The sequence below is a fragment of the Leptodactylus fuscus genome, chromosome 6 (genome assembly GCF_031893055.1).
Source record: "Leptodactylus fuscus isolate aLepFus1 chromosome 6, aLepFus1.hap2, whole genome shotgun sequence".
NCBI lineage: Eukaryota > Metazoa > Chordata > Amphibia > Anura > Leptodactylidae > Leptodactylus > Leptodactylus fuscus.
In genome coordinates, this window is record NC_134270.1 from 80,007,428 (window position 1) to 80,023,766 (window position 16,339).

The 16,339-nt window shown below is 40.1% G+C and overlaps 1 protein-coding gene across 1 annotated transcript in view; it reads right to left on the bottom strand.

Moving 5' to 3' along the window:
• Positions 1 to 742: 742 nt before the first annotated feature.
• Positions 743 to 16,339, bottom strand: part of BCL3 (BCL3 transcription coactivator) — a 60,313-nt gene continuing 44,716 nt past the window's right edge. The window contains exons 7-8 of the mRNA XM_075278599.1: positions 13,950 to 14,117; positions 743 to 980 (exon numbers count right to left, since the gene is read on the bottom strand). Of these exons, the coding sequence (XP_075134700.1) occupies positions 840 to 980; positions 13,950 to 14,117 (309 nt within the window). The 3' untranslated portion in view covers positions 743 to 839. The remainder of the gene's footprint in view (positions 981 to 13,949; positions 14,118 to 16,339) is intronic.

A 16,339-nucleotide genomic window follows, 5' to 3' on the forward strand; every position in this document is an offset into this window, starting at 1 on the left:
ATCGTAACCACTAAGTTGAGCACTTGCATTGGTCATGCCCTCGAAGTATCTAGTTCACATTTTTTTCTGTTTGTTTTCCTAGAAAGTATATTTTATAAGAAGTTGGCAGGATTTTATGCTTTGTAGTAATTTACCAATAACAGAAACAGGGTACAGAATTGCTTTGCGACCAGACAAGTAGGTAGAGATGGGTACCAACACATGCCACCTCCATGATTCAGTATCTTTACACAATGCTTTGAAGAATCATTACTTTAACATCACACTTATTACTTGCTTGCCTTAACTTCTGACTTCTGCCCTGACTCCTCTCCTCAATGTGTGTGGTCAAAAAAGGTTGCAGGAGGAAAGGAGGCCTACCTAAAAAGTATACATTATGAAAAGATGTTATTGTTTGACCCTCTTCTAGTGGTAAACTTACTAAGGAAGCAGGATATCCCACGTCTATACAGATGTCAACTGGGAGGAGATGGGCACCAAATTATACCACTTCATATAGCCAATATCCAAGCATAGTGTTTGGATGAGAGACGATTTTCACTCCAGATCTCCTACCACTTGCTTCTTCTGGCCGGCGGACCATGTGATACTTGCAATGTTCCTGGATATGTGAGATGGCGGATAATCCAAGTTGTAGACCTACGACTGGAGGTCGTTTTGGCCTGGTTTTCCAAGTTCAGGAATAGAAGGGTAAGTGGTTTGACTGTTTAGAACTTGGAGCCTGTATTTGAATTGCATGCTGTATAGTGATTCCAGGTCAAATCCTTAAGGGACAGTGATTCAGATTTCTCTGAATGGAAGATGTTTTGAGGTAGGGAGTATAATGGATCCAACTCCCTTTACGGAGGAGGGCTTACAGACATATTACTGGATTGTACTCCTTGTGATGTTGGACTACAAGATTGTCCTTTAATTGGTCCCCTTAGTCTTTCATTTTGACTTCGTGGAGAAGAGGATTTGCCCCGCAGGATATCTACAATCTGAAACAAGACAACGATTAAGAATGATGAGTTAAGAAACAACATATACCATCAATTGACAAACAAATTTAAAGAGATTTTTCAGGCTAAAATGATTGATGACCTATCCTAAGGTGAACTACTGCTTCTTTTCTTGCTGTGGGTATGAAAATAACATGCCCGTACCTTGTGTTGAATAACACAGAGCCCCACCAAGAGTTCTACGCCAGGAGATTTGACAGCTCTTCTTAGAGTCTATGAAGTGAACCTTTATTTCAGGAGCCTTGTGGAGGTTTCAGGAGAGGTGGCAAGTATAGCGCTATGGGAACTAAGTAACGCTAGGTTCGCACCTGTATTCGGGTTTCCGTTTGAGGGTACTATAATGGGGTCCGCCAGGTTTCCGCCCAAAAAAGGCAGAAACATGCGAAGAGAAAAGTCCTGCTTGCACGGAAACCCGAAAGGATACCGGGCACAGGTGTGAACCTAGCCTTAAACAATTTAATAAAGTACACCACATAATAATCCTGCTCTGTGATTCCTAGAAAATTACCAGGACTTTATCAATATAGAATATGTCTTATGGAATTATACTTTTTTTCCATCAAAATAATACAAACCATGTACTGCACTCTTAGAGAACTCACTTCATATAAATCTTAACAGGGAAATTCCAATGCGAGGTTCCTCTCATAATTTATTTTTGCATATTCCTTTGATGTTAAGAAAAATGAAACTACTACTATCAGCCCACAATTATTCTTCACAAATGCCAAGCAAAAGCTGCAATTTCAACAAAGTTTACAATGGAATGAAACTAAATGTTGTGACAAATTGCATATAGGTTATACCATGCAGTTATCAATTTGGTATATTTATGTTTTTTGTTCCGTTCCTTGTCATCGCAGGATTTTGCTTTAGAGTGTCAGCAAGCCTGTGTAAAGTCTGAAGGTCCTGCGTATTAAAGCTAAAATTTAAAGATCGGCCTTGCCTTCAAACTTTCCAACAATTTCAAAGAGTAAATGTTGCTTAGGTTTGTTACCCTATTGTTGTGAGTGGTTTGAAGTTTATATCAGTGTCTCATCTATTTTAAAGTGACAGGTGGTGGCAGCTATTTGTGTGGATATAGGGTTTGCAGGTTCTTCATTCCTGTGTAGCCTAATGCGATGGGTGAGTGTGGAAGTGATTGTGGACGTAGAGTTCCCTTTTAAGGCTGCATCCATGGTCAAAGAGCCAGATGTATGGATACCCAAAAGAATTGGTCAGCATCAATTGAGATATATTTGTTATTAGACCAATTTGTGCTGCAATATCTCAGGTTTGATGTGGCTTCATTGCTTTTTATCACAATCACATTTGTAGCCACTCTATTTCCCTACACCTCTCATCCATCTATACAAAATAATTGTTCTTCGTGTTATCTCAATTCAAAGGTAGCACAAAAAAATGTAAAGGTAATAGAATTTTTTTTTTATGTATCCAACTACCACCACCATGGAATTTTCGTAATAAATTACTGGAAGTTATTCTATTAAACATGAGAGAAGAACTTTTGAGGCCATAATTCTAACTTAAAGTAATCTCCATGTCTAGTGTAGAAGCAGTAAATTAAACGTGGTTGCCTCCCTATGAACACTATTCTTTAAGTTCACAGAAAAATAAAGTATTTCCTGCTGCTCACATGACTCAGAAACAAACGTGTATTTCAGTAAAATCTGGAAGTAAAAGTACCTGAAATATTCAGAGTATTTATTAAGAAATCAGGAAACTTCACTTTTTATCTGCAGCTTTTGGTATACCAATTCTCTGTATTCTGCATGGCTTCTGTAAATGTATTACTTTCATGCAGATTTTCTGACTGTACAAACTCCTTTAGGTCTAGATGATATGGAATCTTTATGAGGAGGCCACCAATTGGAGTATGGAGTCATTTAAACCTGATAATATCTAGGAACAGAGTCGGATTAAGAGTACTATGGGCCCTGGCTTTTCAGAAAGCATGACACCATCCCCCACCAAAGATCCCTGTGACAGAATAATGTCCCATAGTGATCCCTCCATACAGAATAATGTCCCAGAGAAGCTTCTACACAAAGAAAATTAAAGAAATCACATACATAGGTATGACCAAACCAGTTGTGTCACGATGACAGGTGACTCACATGACCACTAAGATCTCAGCGGTCTCTGACATCATTCAGGAAACAGAAAAGGTTTGAAGACAATGGGGACCTATGCCAGAGCCCAGAGAAAGTGAATAAGTGTTTGTTATGTTTAGTTACCTCCCCTGGTCTCATACAGATAATACTCTGGGGTTTGAAGAGACTCCAGAGTATAATAATAGCAGATTCAGTTTAGATCAAAATCACTGGGCGAACCTTGCAAATCATAATCTCAGGATATTTGCCCAACAAATATTCACCTCTAGCAGACTCCTATGCCTCATAACACAAAAACAACTATATCATGGGATGCCAATTATCATGGGATAATGTAACATCAGACAAGGTTTGATTATAATAGGGGCAAAGGGGCAACTACTTGCCATTGGACCCCTTTTGCTGTCTTGGGCCCCAAGTAACAACACATATTGCCCTTATTATAATCCACCCTTATTATAAAAAGGCAAATTATCTGTGGTGATGGCTTGGCTGCCTCTTTTGAGCCACCTATTGAGTGTGTGATGTGTGCCCTTACTTTGTTGGATTCCTTCCCTTACATCCACCATAGCTGTGACAGCACTGTAGGTCAGTTAGTTATCTCTCTACTATTGGTAATCTTCCCTTCACAAACAATGTAGTTGCTGTGCAACACCTTAGGCTTGTGTTTAGCTTCCAGTTTCCCCAGGGAAGATCCCTGTAACCTTCTGAGTACACTGGCAGACTTTTCCAAGCATCATAGAACTTTAAACAGAAATGAACTCTTGGTGGCAAATTTATTAAATTGTCGAAGGATATTGCAATATATTGAGAAATGATATTCTATTGTCCAAGGAAATAACGGAGAATGACAAATAGAATTGAGTCAGTCATTTCCTGTTTCCATATAAAATAAAATATATATAGAATTAAGAAAATGTCCCTTCGTTGTATATTAAATTGATTATAAGGCACAAAAAAGAAAAGGATCTTAAAATTTGTAGAATTTTAATAGAATTTCATTTTGATTAGCTCACACTTTCTGAATTTCAAATGTTCTTCCTATCATGGGTGGATTTGTTTCATAACTAGGTTGTGAAATGGCTACAAGCATAATATATTAATTTGACCTCTTTACCCATTGAAGGCTCAGCCAAGTTTGGTTGGGACTGATTTCTAACGTTATTGTTATCATTTGGAATCTAAATTGTTACTTTAAAATTTTGGTGCCTATATGTTGCTTAGATGGTTGAATGGCTGGAATATTAGATCACAGCCATCCTAGTGTAGTGATGGTGCAGAAGTTATCATTCTTTGTTAACGGGTTAAAGAAAAACTCAATTGTCCCCATAGAATGTAGGTATCTGCATTTACCATTCTTGCCCATGACAGCAAAGATATGAATGGATTCTTCCTTTATATTACTTATCTCAACGTAAACATTAGGTGTAACATGTTCACAGTCATGCATAACCAAGCTCCGATCAGAAAATAGCTTGAAAATATAAGGAATTTGTTTGAAGCAAAGGTCAGAGATACCAAACATTTGCGCGAGAACTCTTAGCCTTATACACCTTATATTGGTAACAGCCACTGAGTACACTACCAAATCCAATTGCAATTTTTTTATGTCGACTCAGCAGAACACATGTAGCAGCAGAGGAGAATATAGGAAAACACAGGATGCCTCCCTTACAACGCCGTTTTAATAGATGTTACCCTAATTGAAAGGGGTCAAGTGACTGGGATATGAGCCGAGCCTCTATTTAAAAATGACTAACATTCATGAATTGAGCATCTAACAAGCAGAGGGTGATCCTCCGATCGAGGAGTATTTTCCTTTGCTGACAGTTATGCATTTCATCCGGGGACTCTCTTGTAATGACTACTGTTGTGGTGTGAGTGGGTGGGGACTGTTTGTTGACTTCTTCTGAAAGTCAGGCATAGGGTGAAAATAAGGTGTTTCTCGCCTTTTGTCAAAACTTCACTAAAAATGAAACTAGCTATATTACATATTATACTGGGTTTATATTGCAGGGCGCTATCATGCTTTACAGTGCAATTCAGGTGTCAATGAACTGGGTTGAAGACTATGTACAAGTTCAAACACATGGTCAAAGAAGATGTCTATCAGACCATTAGATGATAGAATACCTAACTTACCACACTGTATGTGAGAAGGTAAGAACCAATCCATTAGAGGAGAAAACACCCAACACAAGAGCTGAGAAGCAGCATCATCTGTTTCAAAGACACTTTTTTTGTGTGTTCTGATAGGCACGGAGTTGTGGAGATCTTCATGTAGTACATACAATCTTTTGTGCTCCATAAAACAAAACCTTACCCTGTTTTAGAAAATGATGGCGATTTCAGCCCATAGAATAACTCCATTAATTTAATATTTTAACATTTCAAGCTGTTTAAGCTTAAGAATAGTGTTTAGCAAACCTGTCGAAGTTTGGGTTCGACAAGCTTGACCGAACTTTGCCCAAAAGTTCAGATAGGATACCCCAATTGACCTAAACCCCTTTGAAATTAATGGGGACCTGAACATGGTGACCCAAAAATGGGTGTCAAGTAAGGAAAGTAGGGTAGAAGGCTGCAAAATAGGGATAATAACAGGGCAAGTGTCCTGCAAAAAATGGGGTAGGGAAAGAAATAAAATAATTTTGAAACAAGTGGTAGGAGGAGGAGGTGAATGTGCCACTGTAAGTGGAAGAGGCGGATGAAGAGGAAGAGGTAGCCAATAGAGATGAGCGAACAGCGTTCGATTGAATAGCTATTTGGTTGAATATCAGGCTGTTTGAGATATTTGATTCCAATCGAATACCACGCGGCAAACGCAATAAAAATCTGTTTCCTCTCCCACCTTCTCTTGGGCCTTTTTCATACCAATAACTGTGCAGGGGAGGTGGGATAGGAAGTAAAAAAACATAGGCATCGAAAAAAATCAGAAAAAGTAATCAGGTGACCTCCACTGTATACGAGTAGTGGATTTCAGATTCGGTTCATATAAAACTGTGAACTAGACAGGGATAGATGTATTGGCAGGGGTAGCTAGGAATGTAGGCTTTATTTAGGTAGGAATCTTACTCAAACAGCTCTTTGGGGCTATATATACACCTTCCTTGCCAGCTTGAGATACATGCAAGAGTACGGTCAATGCATTCCTATGGGAAAAAGTCAGCGCCCGCATAACACAAGCTGCCAGTGATTCCCGATTAGCATATGGTGTGCTGCCACAATGTGTTTGCATTGAACTTACTTTCGCATTTAGCTCGGGCTGGCAAGGTCATCACTTTCAAACTTCATCTGCAAGCACATCATGCTAGTCAGGATCCCTGGCAGCTTGCGTTATGTGGGATCTGACTTTTACTCATAGGAATGCATTGACCAGCGTTGATTGGCCAAAAGCTATACAGTGTACAGCATTGGCCAATCAATGCTAATTCTGCCGGAGGCTCGTCTGTGAGGAGGCGGAGTCTAAGATCGGTCCACAGCAGTCTCCATTGTGGTCCAATCTCAGGTGTAGCAGGGTTGAGCGCACAGCTCTGCTACATCTCATGCATGCAGAAGACGGAAACCTGATAACTGAGTTCAGGCGCTGGTGTTACTGTTCTCGGAGATGGTATAGATACACAAGCAGTTACTGTGCTAGAAGACAGCATGAGTACACATACATTTACTGTGCTAGGAGATGGTATGGGTACACATACACAGTTTACTGTCAATGCCCTGAAATGGGCAATTATTATTTCTAGGTTAACTGCCACTGTTCCTATTTAGCTGCACTGCCCTGATAAGGACAATTATTATATTTAGCTAAGGCACTAACTGTCCCTGTCTACAGCTGCAGCATCTCCCTACCTAGCCTAACTAGCTGGGATGGTGATGGGACCTGTGACCCCGACCCTTATACAGAGGGGTCACGTGTCCCGCCTGACCAATCACAGCCATGACCATACTGGGCGTGTCTATGGGCTTAAAGCTGGTTGATTGGCTGCTCAGCAGTCAACGAGCTACAGGGATGAGCCGAACCCGAATTTCAGCGTAGAGGTTCAAATTAGGGTTCGTGTGCCCACAATTTTTAGCATGCACCCGAACTGTGCGGTTCAGGTTCGCTCATTACTACTTAAGCGGAATGTCCCCCATAAACAAGCATGTAAAATACTGTCCAGCTCACCAACTAGATATCTATGTGTAAACTGTCCTGGGATGCACTGCAGTCTAACTGAAGAAGCAGCAATCTGACATCCACTGGTAGTATAGCAGGGAGCACTACTCAGGGTAAACACTGTCATTGCTTTAGACACGTAGATCTCTGTAGCATATTGCTCCAGTAAAGTATTTCTGTAGTAGCATATTAGATGCATGCAAATGTATATGTATCTACTCAATGTGTGGCACTGGTATTAATGTGGTGGTCAAATGGTCAAGAAGACTGTGTTGCCACCAATGTTTCATTAACCCTTTCATGTCATATTACATACTTAGTCTAATTTCTGGTCTTAGGCAGATTTGGGTGAAGTGGATGGTATAAACCACAGTACATATGGCCTCACCCTGAATCCTATGCAGTGGTCAATACTCTATAACTAGGAATACTTTTGCAGGCTTGGTTAGTTCAGGTCTGGCTGTGTTACATCTGATAACCTTTGTTAAAATGCAGACGATACCTAAGCAAGTAACTGCAACCTCTGATGTTGGCCTGTAAATAACTACACTCACTGGCCACTTTATTAGGTACACCTGTCCAACTGCTCGTTAACACTTAATTTCTAATCAGCCAATCACATGGCGGCAACTCAGTGCATTTAGGCATGCAGACATGGTCAAGACAATCTCCTGCAGTTCAACCCGAGCATCAGTATGGGGAAGAAAGGTGATTTGAGTGCCTTTGAACGTGGCATGGTTGTTGGTGCCAGAAGGGCTGGTCTGAGTATTTCAGAAACTGCTGATCTACTGGGATTTTCACGCACAACCATCTCTAGGGCTTACAGAGAATGGTCCGAAAAAGAAAAAACATCCAGTGAGTGGCAGTTCTGTGGGCGGAAATGCGTTGTTGATGCCAGAGGTCAGAGGAGAATGGCCAGACTGGTTCGAGCTGATAGAAAGGCAACAGTGACTCAAATAGCCACCCGTTACAACCAAGGTAGCCAGAAGAGCATCTCTGAACGCACAGTACGTCGAACTTTGAGGCAGATGGGCTACAGCAGCAGAAGACCACACCGGGTGCCACTCCTTTCAGCTAAGAACAGGAAACTGAGGCTACAATTTGCACAAGCTCATCGAAATTGGACAATTGAAGATTGGAAAAACGTTGCCTGGTCTGATGAGTCTCGATTTCTGCTGCGACATTCGGATGGTAGGGTCAGAATTTGGCGTCAACAACATGAAAGCATGGATCCATCCTGCCTTGTATCAACGGTTCAGGCTGGTGGTGGTGGTGTCATGGTGTGGGGAATATTTTCTTGGCACTCTTTGGGCCCCTTGGTACCAATTGAGCATCGTTGCAACGCCAAAGCCTACCTGAGTATTGTTGCTGACCATGTCCATCCCTTTATGACCACAATGTACCCAACATCTGATGGCTACTTTCAGCAGGATAATGCGCCATGTCATAAAGCTGGAATCATCTCAGACTGGTTTCTTGAACATGACAATGAGTTCACTGTACTCCAATGGCCTCCACAGTCACCAGATCTCAATCCAATAGAGCATCTTTGGGATGTGGTGGAACGGGAGATTCGCATCATGGATGTGCAGCCGACAAATCTGCGGCAACTGTGTGATGCCATCATGTCAATATGGACCAAAATCTCTGAGGAATGCTTCCAGCACCTTGTTGAATCTATGCCACGAAGAATTGAGGCAGTTCTGAAGGCAAAAGGGGGTCCAACCCGTTACTAGCATGGTGTACCTAATAAAGTGGCCGGTGAGTGTATAGTGCACTTTGCTAAACAATGAACTTTGCCAGAGGCACCATTTTTAAGTTTTATGGGAAGGGGCTATGCAGAAGCCTTTTTCAGTTATTTGTAACACATGTACATCCATATTTGCCATCCAGAAGAAATACTATTCTAGTGAAACTTTGTGCAAACGTGCTACAGTTTTTGTTACATTGCTGAATTGCAGTTTCCTGCAGAAAGTGACTGTGAATTATTTAGCTTACAAAATTTACCACTACTTCATAATCCATCCCAATGCCAAGGACATGTAGTAAGCAGGGACATATTCTAGAGGGAACAGTTAATAACTGCATAGATATGTCAGTTTCTCCAGAGCAAGAATTACTCTATATAGCAGTTCTTTGTTTAGCGGACAGTGAGAATAGTCAGATTAGTCCATTAGAGTACCAGCGGATTCTCCAGCTGGCCCAGACATTGACTCAGAGACAGTGGCGTAACTACTGGGTTAGCAGGGGTAGCGGCTGCCACAGAGCCCGGGACAATAGGGGCCCGGCGACAGCTGCAACCTCTGCGTTTTTTTTCCCTGTTACCGGCTGGAGTTACTCCAGCCTGTAACAGGCCCTATTTACTTACTGATCCTGGCAGGGGCCGGGATCAGTAAGTGACACCGCGGGCCCCACAAACATCATTATTATACCCCCCCCCCCCCCCATCCCAAGTATAATGATTGGAGGTCTAGGACAGGTAGGAGAACCAGAAAACCATGTTACTTACCCTTCCACGCTCCGAGCTGGTTCGAGCCTACTTCTGGACGCTCCCTGACGTCACATGACCCGGAACGCAGGTCCTGGTCATGTGACGTCCCGGGTCAGGCAACACCCCAGATATCATTGAAGAAGGCCGACACTGCCGAAGACTGCAGCGGAGCCGGAGATAGGTAAGTAACATTGTTTTTTATGTTTGTATTCCCTCTCGGTCTCCGATTATTATACTCTGGGGTCTGAAAAGGGACACCAGGGGCCCCCCGACCAACTGTTTGGTGAGAGCACAGAGATAATATAATATAGACTCTCATCACATTTGACTTCTTTGGGACAAGACTGTATTTACATTGCATGGCTATCAAGAAACAAACGGCAAGCAATGCAAACCGTGAAGGGATTGCACAAGCACCATAGACCCTTCTGACAGCTGATCAGTGGGGTCATCTCAACATTGGTCTATAACTGATTAAACAGTATCATAATTTGTGGGAGAGTGTACAGTACTAGAATGAGACATGTATTAGTATATTTATACATACAACAATATATCCTGTAAGGGGTTATCGAGTTTACTGGGGCTAGTTACACACAAAATCTGCATATTTTAGAGTCTTGGATAAAGCTAGACTGTAAGGAGTATTACTACATTGCATGAAAATAAAAAAACAAAAACAGACACAAATTTAATGTAGTTTTTGCTCCCAGTTGGATTTCAATCCAGCCCTTCAGTGCTGTTAAGTGTATGGCCAGCCATTCAGCTGCTTGAAGAGTCTTGTGTTGTAGTTTCTAAGGATGACATCCTACAGAAGTGCATTGTATATAGATGGGGATTTTTTAACTTTTTTTTTTTTACTACACTCATGTTTTATTTAATACAAGCTGAAAATTTTGTTCCTCTTAGAACTTTCAGATTTCAATAAATAAGTCTATTGTAAGAGCCAACAAGAGTCCATTTACTGTTTTCATGAATCATTGGAGAACTGAAGAGGGACTACCCTGAATGTGTGTTAGTTATGGCACTTGCATTACAGTAAATAACACTAACATTGTTATGAATGCCATTGTTCAGTTTTCCTACAGTGTCACAGTCTCTGTGATCTGCTGAAATGATAAACCATGGTCTTTTTCAGTTCAAGGATTCTATCCATTTCAGTTTTGAATCAAGTGTCACTAACATCGAAGAACAGGAGGCATCACACAATTATCCTCCAATACTTAATCCAAGTTTTGAGAATTCACATAGCTAAAAAAGTTTGCTTTGACTTTGTCTTTTATGCCCCACCACTCACCTTCCTCAGATTGGAGCTAGGTGCTTGAAAATGTTATTTGCAGATCTTACCAACACCTGATACAACGCGATATGCATAACCTTATGGCTTGTCCTTTTTGGTTTTGCAATTTCAATGTTGATGAGTGTAGCATAGTTCGAATATTAAGGGCAAAAACGAGAAACCATGAGAGGTGCCACTACTATCAGTTGCACATTAGCGGCATAGGGGAAAAAATAGGAGCAGTGGTCAATGTAATAACGTGCCTACCCGGGTCTTGCTCTACTCCCCTAAAAAATAGTCCACAAACAAAGATAAGTAGAGAAAGAAGTGGAGGGTACTCACCCTTGAGGCGCAAATTTCTTAAAACTTCTCAATTTATTTAATCTTCAGAAAAAAATAAACATAATAAGTTGAGAGGCATGCTCGATTTAAGAAAGTTTTAAGAAATTTACGCCTCAATGGTGAGTGCTCCCCAATTCTTTCTCTACTTATCTTTGATAGTTAGAAAATTACATTGGGATAAGTTAGCACAAAATGATGTTGCTTTTGAGAAGAGCTGCATAACTTGTGATACACGGGTTATGGGTTTTAGATTTTGCTAAGGATAAGTTGATCCAGGGTTTTATAGTAATTGCTAGATTGGAGTCAAAAAGGAATTTTTTTTTGCCCTGAAATGTGGCAACTGACATAGGCCTTGTGGGGTGTTTTTTTTTTTTTTTTTGCCTTCCTCTGTATAGGTTGTACTTGATGGACCTGTGTCTTTATTCAACCTAATCTACTATGTACACATCCTATGTACATATCCTCACTTGTCCGTCAAAGTGGACAGGTAAGGGGGAGCACATCTGTATGCGTGCAGTACATCGAAATGGGACACTAAAAAAATACAACTTGTTTCCAAACTCAAGCTACTACGCAAAAAAAAAAAAAGTTATCGTTCAAATGAAAACTAGAAATATAATCTAATATACATCTCTGGTATTATGTGTAAATGTAATGGTGCTAAAATAGTGCTATATAGTACAACAACCTATAAAAAAAAAATAAAAAAAAAGACTGGGGAAGTGCTGTTTTTTTTTTTTCTACCCCCTTCCCCTAAAGAAAATGAATAAAAGTTAAACATCATACAGCAACATCATGAAAACATACAGTCCTATGAAAAAGTTTGGGCACCCCTATTAATCTTAATCATTTTTAGTTCTAAATATTTTGGTATTTGCAACAGCCATTTCAGTTTGATATATCTAATAACTGATGGACACAGTAATATTTCAGGATTGAAATGAGGTTTATTGTACTAACAGAAAATGCGCAATATGCATTAAACCAAAATTTGACCGGTGCAAAAGTATGGGCACCTCAACAGAAAAGTGACATTAATATTTAGTAGATCCTCCTTTTGCAAAGATAACAGCCTCTAGTCGCTTCCTGTAGCTTTTAATCAGTTCCTGGATCCTGGATAAAGGTATTTTGGACAAACAATTCAAGTTCAGTTAAGTTAGATGGTCGCCGAGCATGGACAGCCCGCTTCAAATCATCCCACAGATGTTCAATGATATTCAGGTCTGGGGACTGGGATGGCCATTCCAGAACATTGTAATTGTTCCTCTGCATGAATGCCTGAGTCGATTTGGAGCGGTGTTTTGGATCATTGTCTTGCTGAAATATCCATCCCCGGCGTAACTTCAACTTCGTCACTGATTCTTGAACATTATTCTCAAGAATCTGCTGATACTGAGTGGAATCCATGCGACCCTCAACTTTAACAAGATTCCCGATGCCGGCATTGGCCACACAGCCCCAAAGCATGATGGAACCTCCACCAAATTTTACAGTGGGTAGCATGTGTTTTTCTTGGAATGCTGTTTCTTTTTGGACGCCATGCATAACACCTTTTTTTATAACCAAACAACTCAATTTTTGTTTCCAAAATGAAGCTGCCTTGTCAAAATGTGCTTTTTCATACCTCAGGCAACTCTATTTGTGGCGTACGTGCAGAAACGGCTTCTTTCTCATCACTCTCCCATACAGCTTCTATTTGTGCAAAGTGCGCTGTATAGTTGACCGATGCACAGTGACACCATCTGCAGCAAGATGATGCTGCAGCTCTTTGGAGGTGGTCTGTGGATTGTCCTTGACTGTTCTCACCATTCTTCTTCTCTGCCTTTCTGATATTTTTCTTGGCCTGCCACTTCTGGGCTTAACAAGAACTGTCCCTGTGGTCTTCCATTTCCTTACTATTTTCCTCACAGTGGAAACTGACAGGTTAAATCTCTGAGACAACGTTTTGTATCCTTCCCCTGAACAACTATGTTGAACAATCTTTGTTTTCAGATCATTTGAGAGTTGTTTTGAGTAGCCCATGATGCCGCTCTTCAGAGGAGATTCAAATAGTAGAACAACTTGCAATTGGCCACCTTAAATACCTTTTCTCATGATTGGATACACCTGGCTATGAAGTTCAAAGCTCACTGAGGTTACAAAACCAATTTTGTGCTTCAGTAAGTCAGTAAAAAGTAGTTAGGAGTATTCAAATCAATAAAATGATAAGGGTGCCCATACTTTTGCACCGGTCAAATTTTGGTTTAATGCATATTGCACATTTTCTGTTAGTACAATAAACCTCATTTCAATCCTGAAATATTACTGTGTCCATCAGTTATTAGATATATCAAACTGAAATGGCTGTTGCAAACACCAAAATATTTAGAACTAAAAATGATTAAGATTAATAGGGGTGCCCAAACTTTTTCATAGGACTGTATTAGAAACACTGGGCACAAGATAGTTATTGTGTCCTTACTGTTTCTGATGCTAATGTCGACCTCTGAGAATTGCAATCTTGTAACAGCTAGGGAGTCAAAGGTTGCAGACCACTTCAGAATATATGTATATATGTATCATGGCTCACCTTTCTGTCTTTTGCTACTGTCATGGCAGTGTCATTGTGACAGTTCTTTATGGTACCATCAGCTCCACTTTTCAGTAGTAAACGCGTAATCTCATGAAGACCTCGTCCACTCGCCACATGCAATGCTGTGTTCCCTGCATAAGTTGATCCATTGATTTCTGCTCCTCTCTGTAGATAACACGTAAATAAGTGTTAATAAGTAAATCCTCTAATCAAGTCTTTATTTATATAGTAAAGCATTTAACTATTCAATTATCACAAAAAATGTGAGTTTCTCCTGCAGGTTCATAACACAGATCTATAGACATACCATCTGCCTCCATAATACTTCATGCGTAGATCATTATATATAAAATGGAAGGTACCATATGTTGTAGGCCTACAACAGGCTATGGGTGCCATATTATAGATCCATACAACAAGGATATGACAGCGAGGGGTTTTACAGTCTTGAGTAAATAAAGGACAATCAGTCCAGAACGAACAGTTATCCAACTTTCAAATACACTTTTCATTTCAAATTCAAATCTCTGCTTGCTGTCAGTGAATGGAAGATGTCACTGCCTACCTTCAAATGCTGAGAACCCTCTTTGCACTCATCCTGTTCAAATAACTGTTGGGCTTTTTGAGTTGTATCTACCCTAAATGGGTTTTCCCATATCCACATGTAATAGGAGTCTGTCAGGAGGAAACTTTCCAAAGATGCCTTTCTTCTGCATTGCATCTCCATTTTCATCAAAAGCAGTGTTTTATTTTTTGCAAATTACCTGGAAGGGGATTTTGGGATGCTTAATCTCCTGCTGGGGCTTTACTCTCTGCTTTAGATAACTACCTCTAACTGGCACCCTGCTCTGTCCCTATTGCTTTAGTGACAGTTTCTACTTTGTTACACTTTGTCTGTAGTAAGAAGCGGGTACTCAGAGTGGAGACCAAAACCCTTACAGGAGAAGGAACACTCCTAAAGCCCCTTTTGAGCTTCAAACTGGAGCTGAAATACAGAATAAGAGAGGCATCTTTGGAAAGTGTAGCTGCAACTCTAGAAGTTACTGTCATTAGTTTGATACGGTCAAATGCCCTGTAGGGCTACTAAAGAGGCCATAACCACTTATTTCTATGTACAGGTACACCCAGATGATGTCAGAAGTGATGCTCCATTTGTGCTAGGTGAACTCTTTAATTTGTGAAGGGGTGACTGCAGGGGCTTGTAATGGGTTGCAGCAGTCATAGTAGTTGCAAACAGCCCAGGGACCTGAAAACTGAAGACTGGATTTGTTGCTGCTGGGATTAGAGGCCTGCTTTGTTTTTTTTTGTTTCTTTTTTGCTTTTTAATGTTTGCAGGCACACTACACAACACACAATATAAAATGAAAGAAAAATAAGTAAATACAAATTAGACAAATCATGTTAAATATTTTCAAATATAAATAATTCAAAGATCTACAAAATTTTTTGAAGCTTAGATTTTCTCATTTTACACATCTAAGACTAGGTTCACATTTTCGCTATTTAGTCCATGTGCTGATTCATTTTAATAAAATGACGGCTGGAGATGGTGTACATTTTGTCTGTATTCATCATCATTAACTTCAATGTTGAAAACAAGACTGAAGATTTTGTTGTTTGTTTAATTTTTAAATGGAAGAGAAAATTATTCGAACAGGACTTTATCTGGCATCCAACACAATAAGTGGAAGAAAGCACGTCTCTTGTGTTTAAACATTAAAGTCAATGGTGATGGTTGCAGGAAAAATGGGCACAGTCTGTATTCATCATTTTATTACTTTTTCAGTCCAGTCTGATCCTCAACTAAATATGGGAAATGTCAACCCTATTGAAAACAGTATTCTGTCTTGATAAGTTGCCAAAGGACACCATGAATGCACAAACCTTCTATGGTCTGACATTTGTCAGAAATCCAACCATGATTACCTCGTTGTTAGTAAATTATCAGGCAGGGGCACTAAATGCATGAGAAGATAACTCATAGGAAATTATGGATGCATTTTGTAGGGTTTAAGATGCCATGCATGCTCTACCAATTATTCTGGAAAAAGAAGATGCAAAAAGTTCTCTTTGAGAGATAAGGTTAAACTCATTCTAGCACCACCTTTTGGAAGGAACAAAACCTGGAGCCACTGATTGGGATTAAAGTCAAACTAGAACATCTATTCCAAAAATAAGTAAGACAACTGCTTCAGGATTAGTGCCCCTCATTAGTGTAAAGCAAGGCACTGGTATGGTGAGAAGTCCTAATCAGAAGGGGACTATGTTTTCTTAGATAGCCTGCATTTGTTTGTTTTCCCCATCAAGGAGACCTTATTTTCATATTCTTTGGAAAATCTTTAAAGGGCTCCTAGCAATAGAATCCTTTTTTTTCTAACTAACATGTA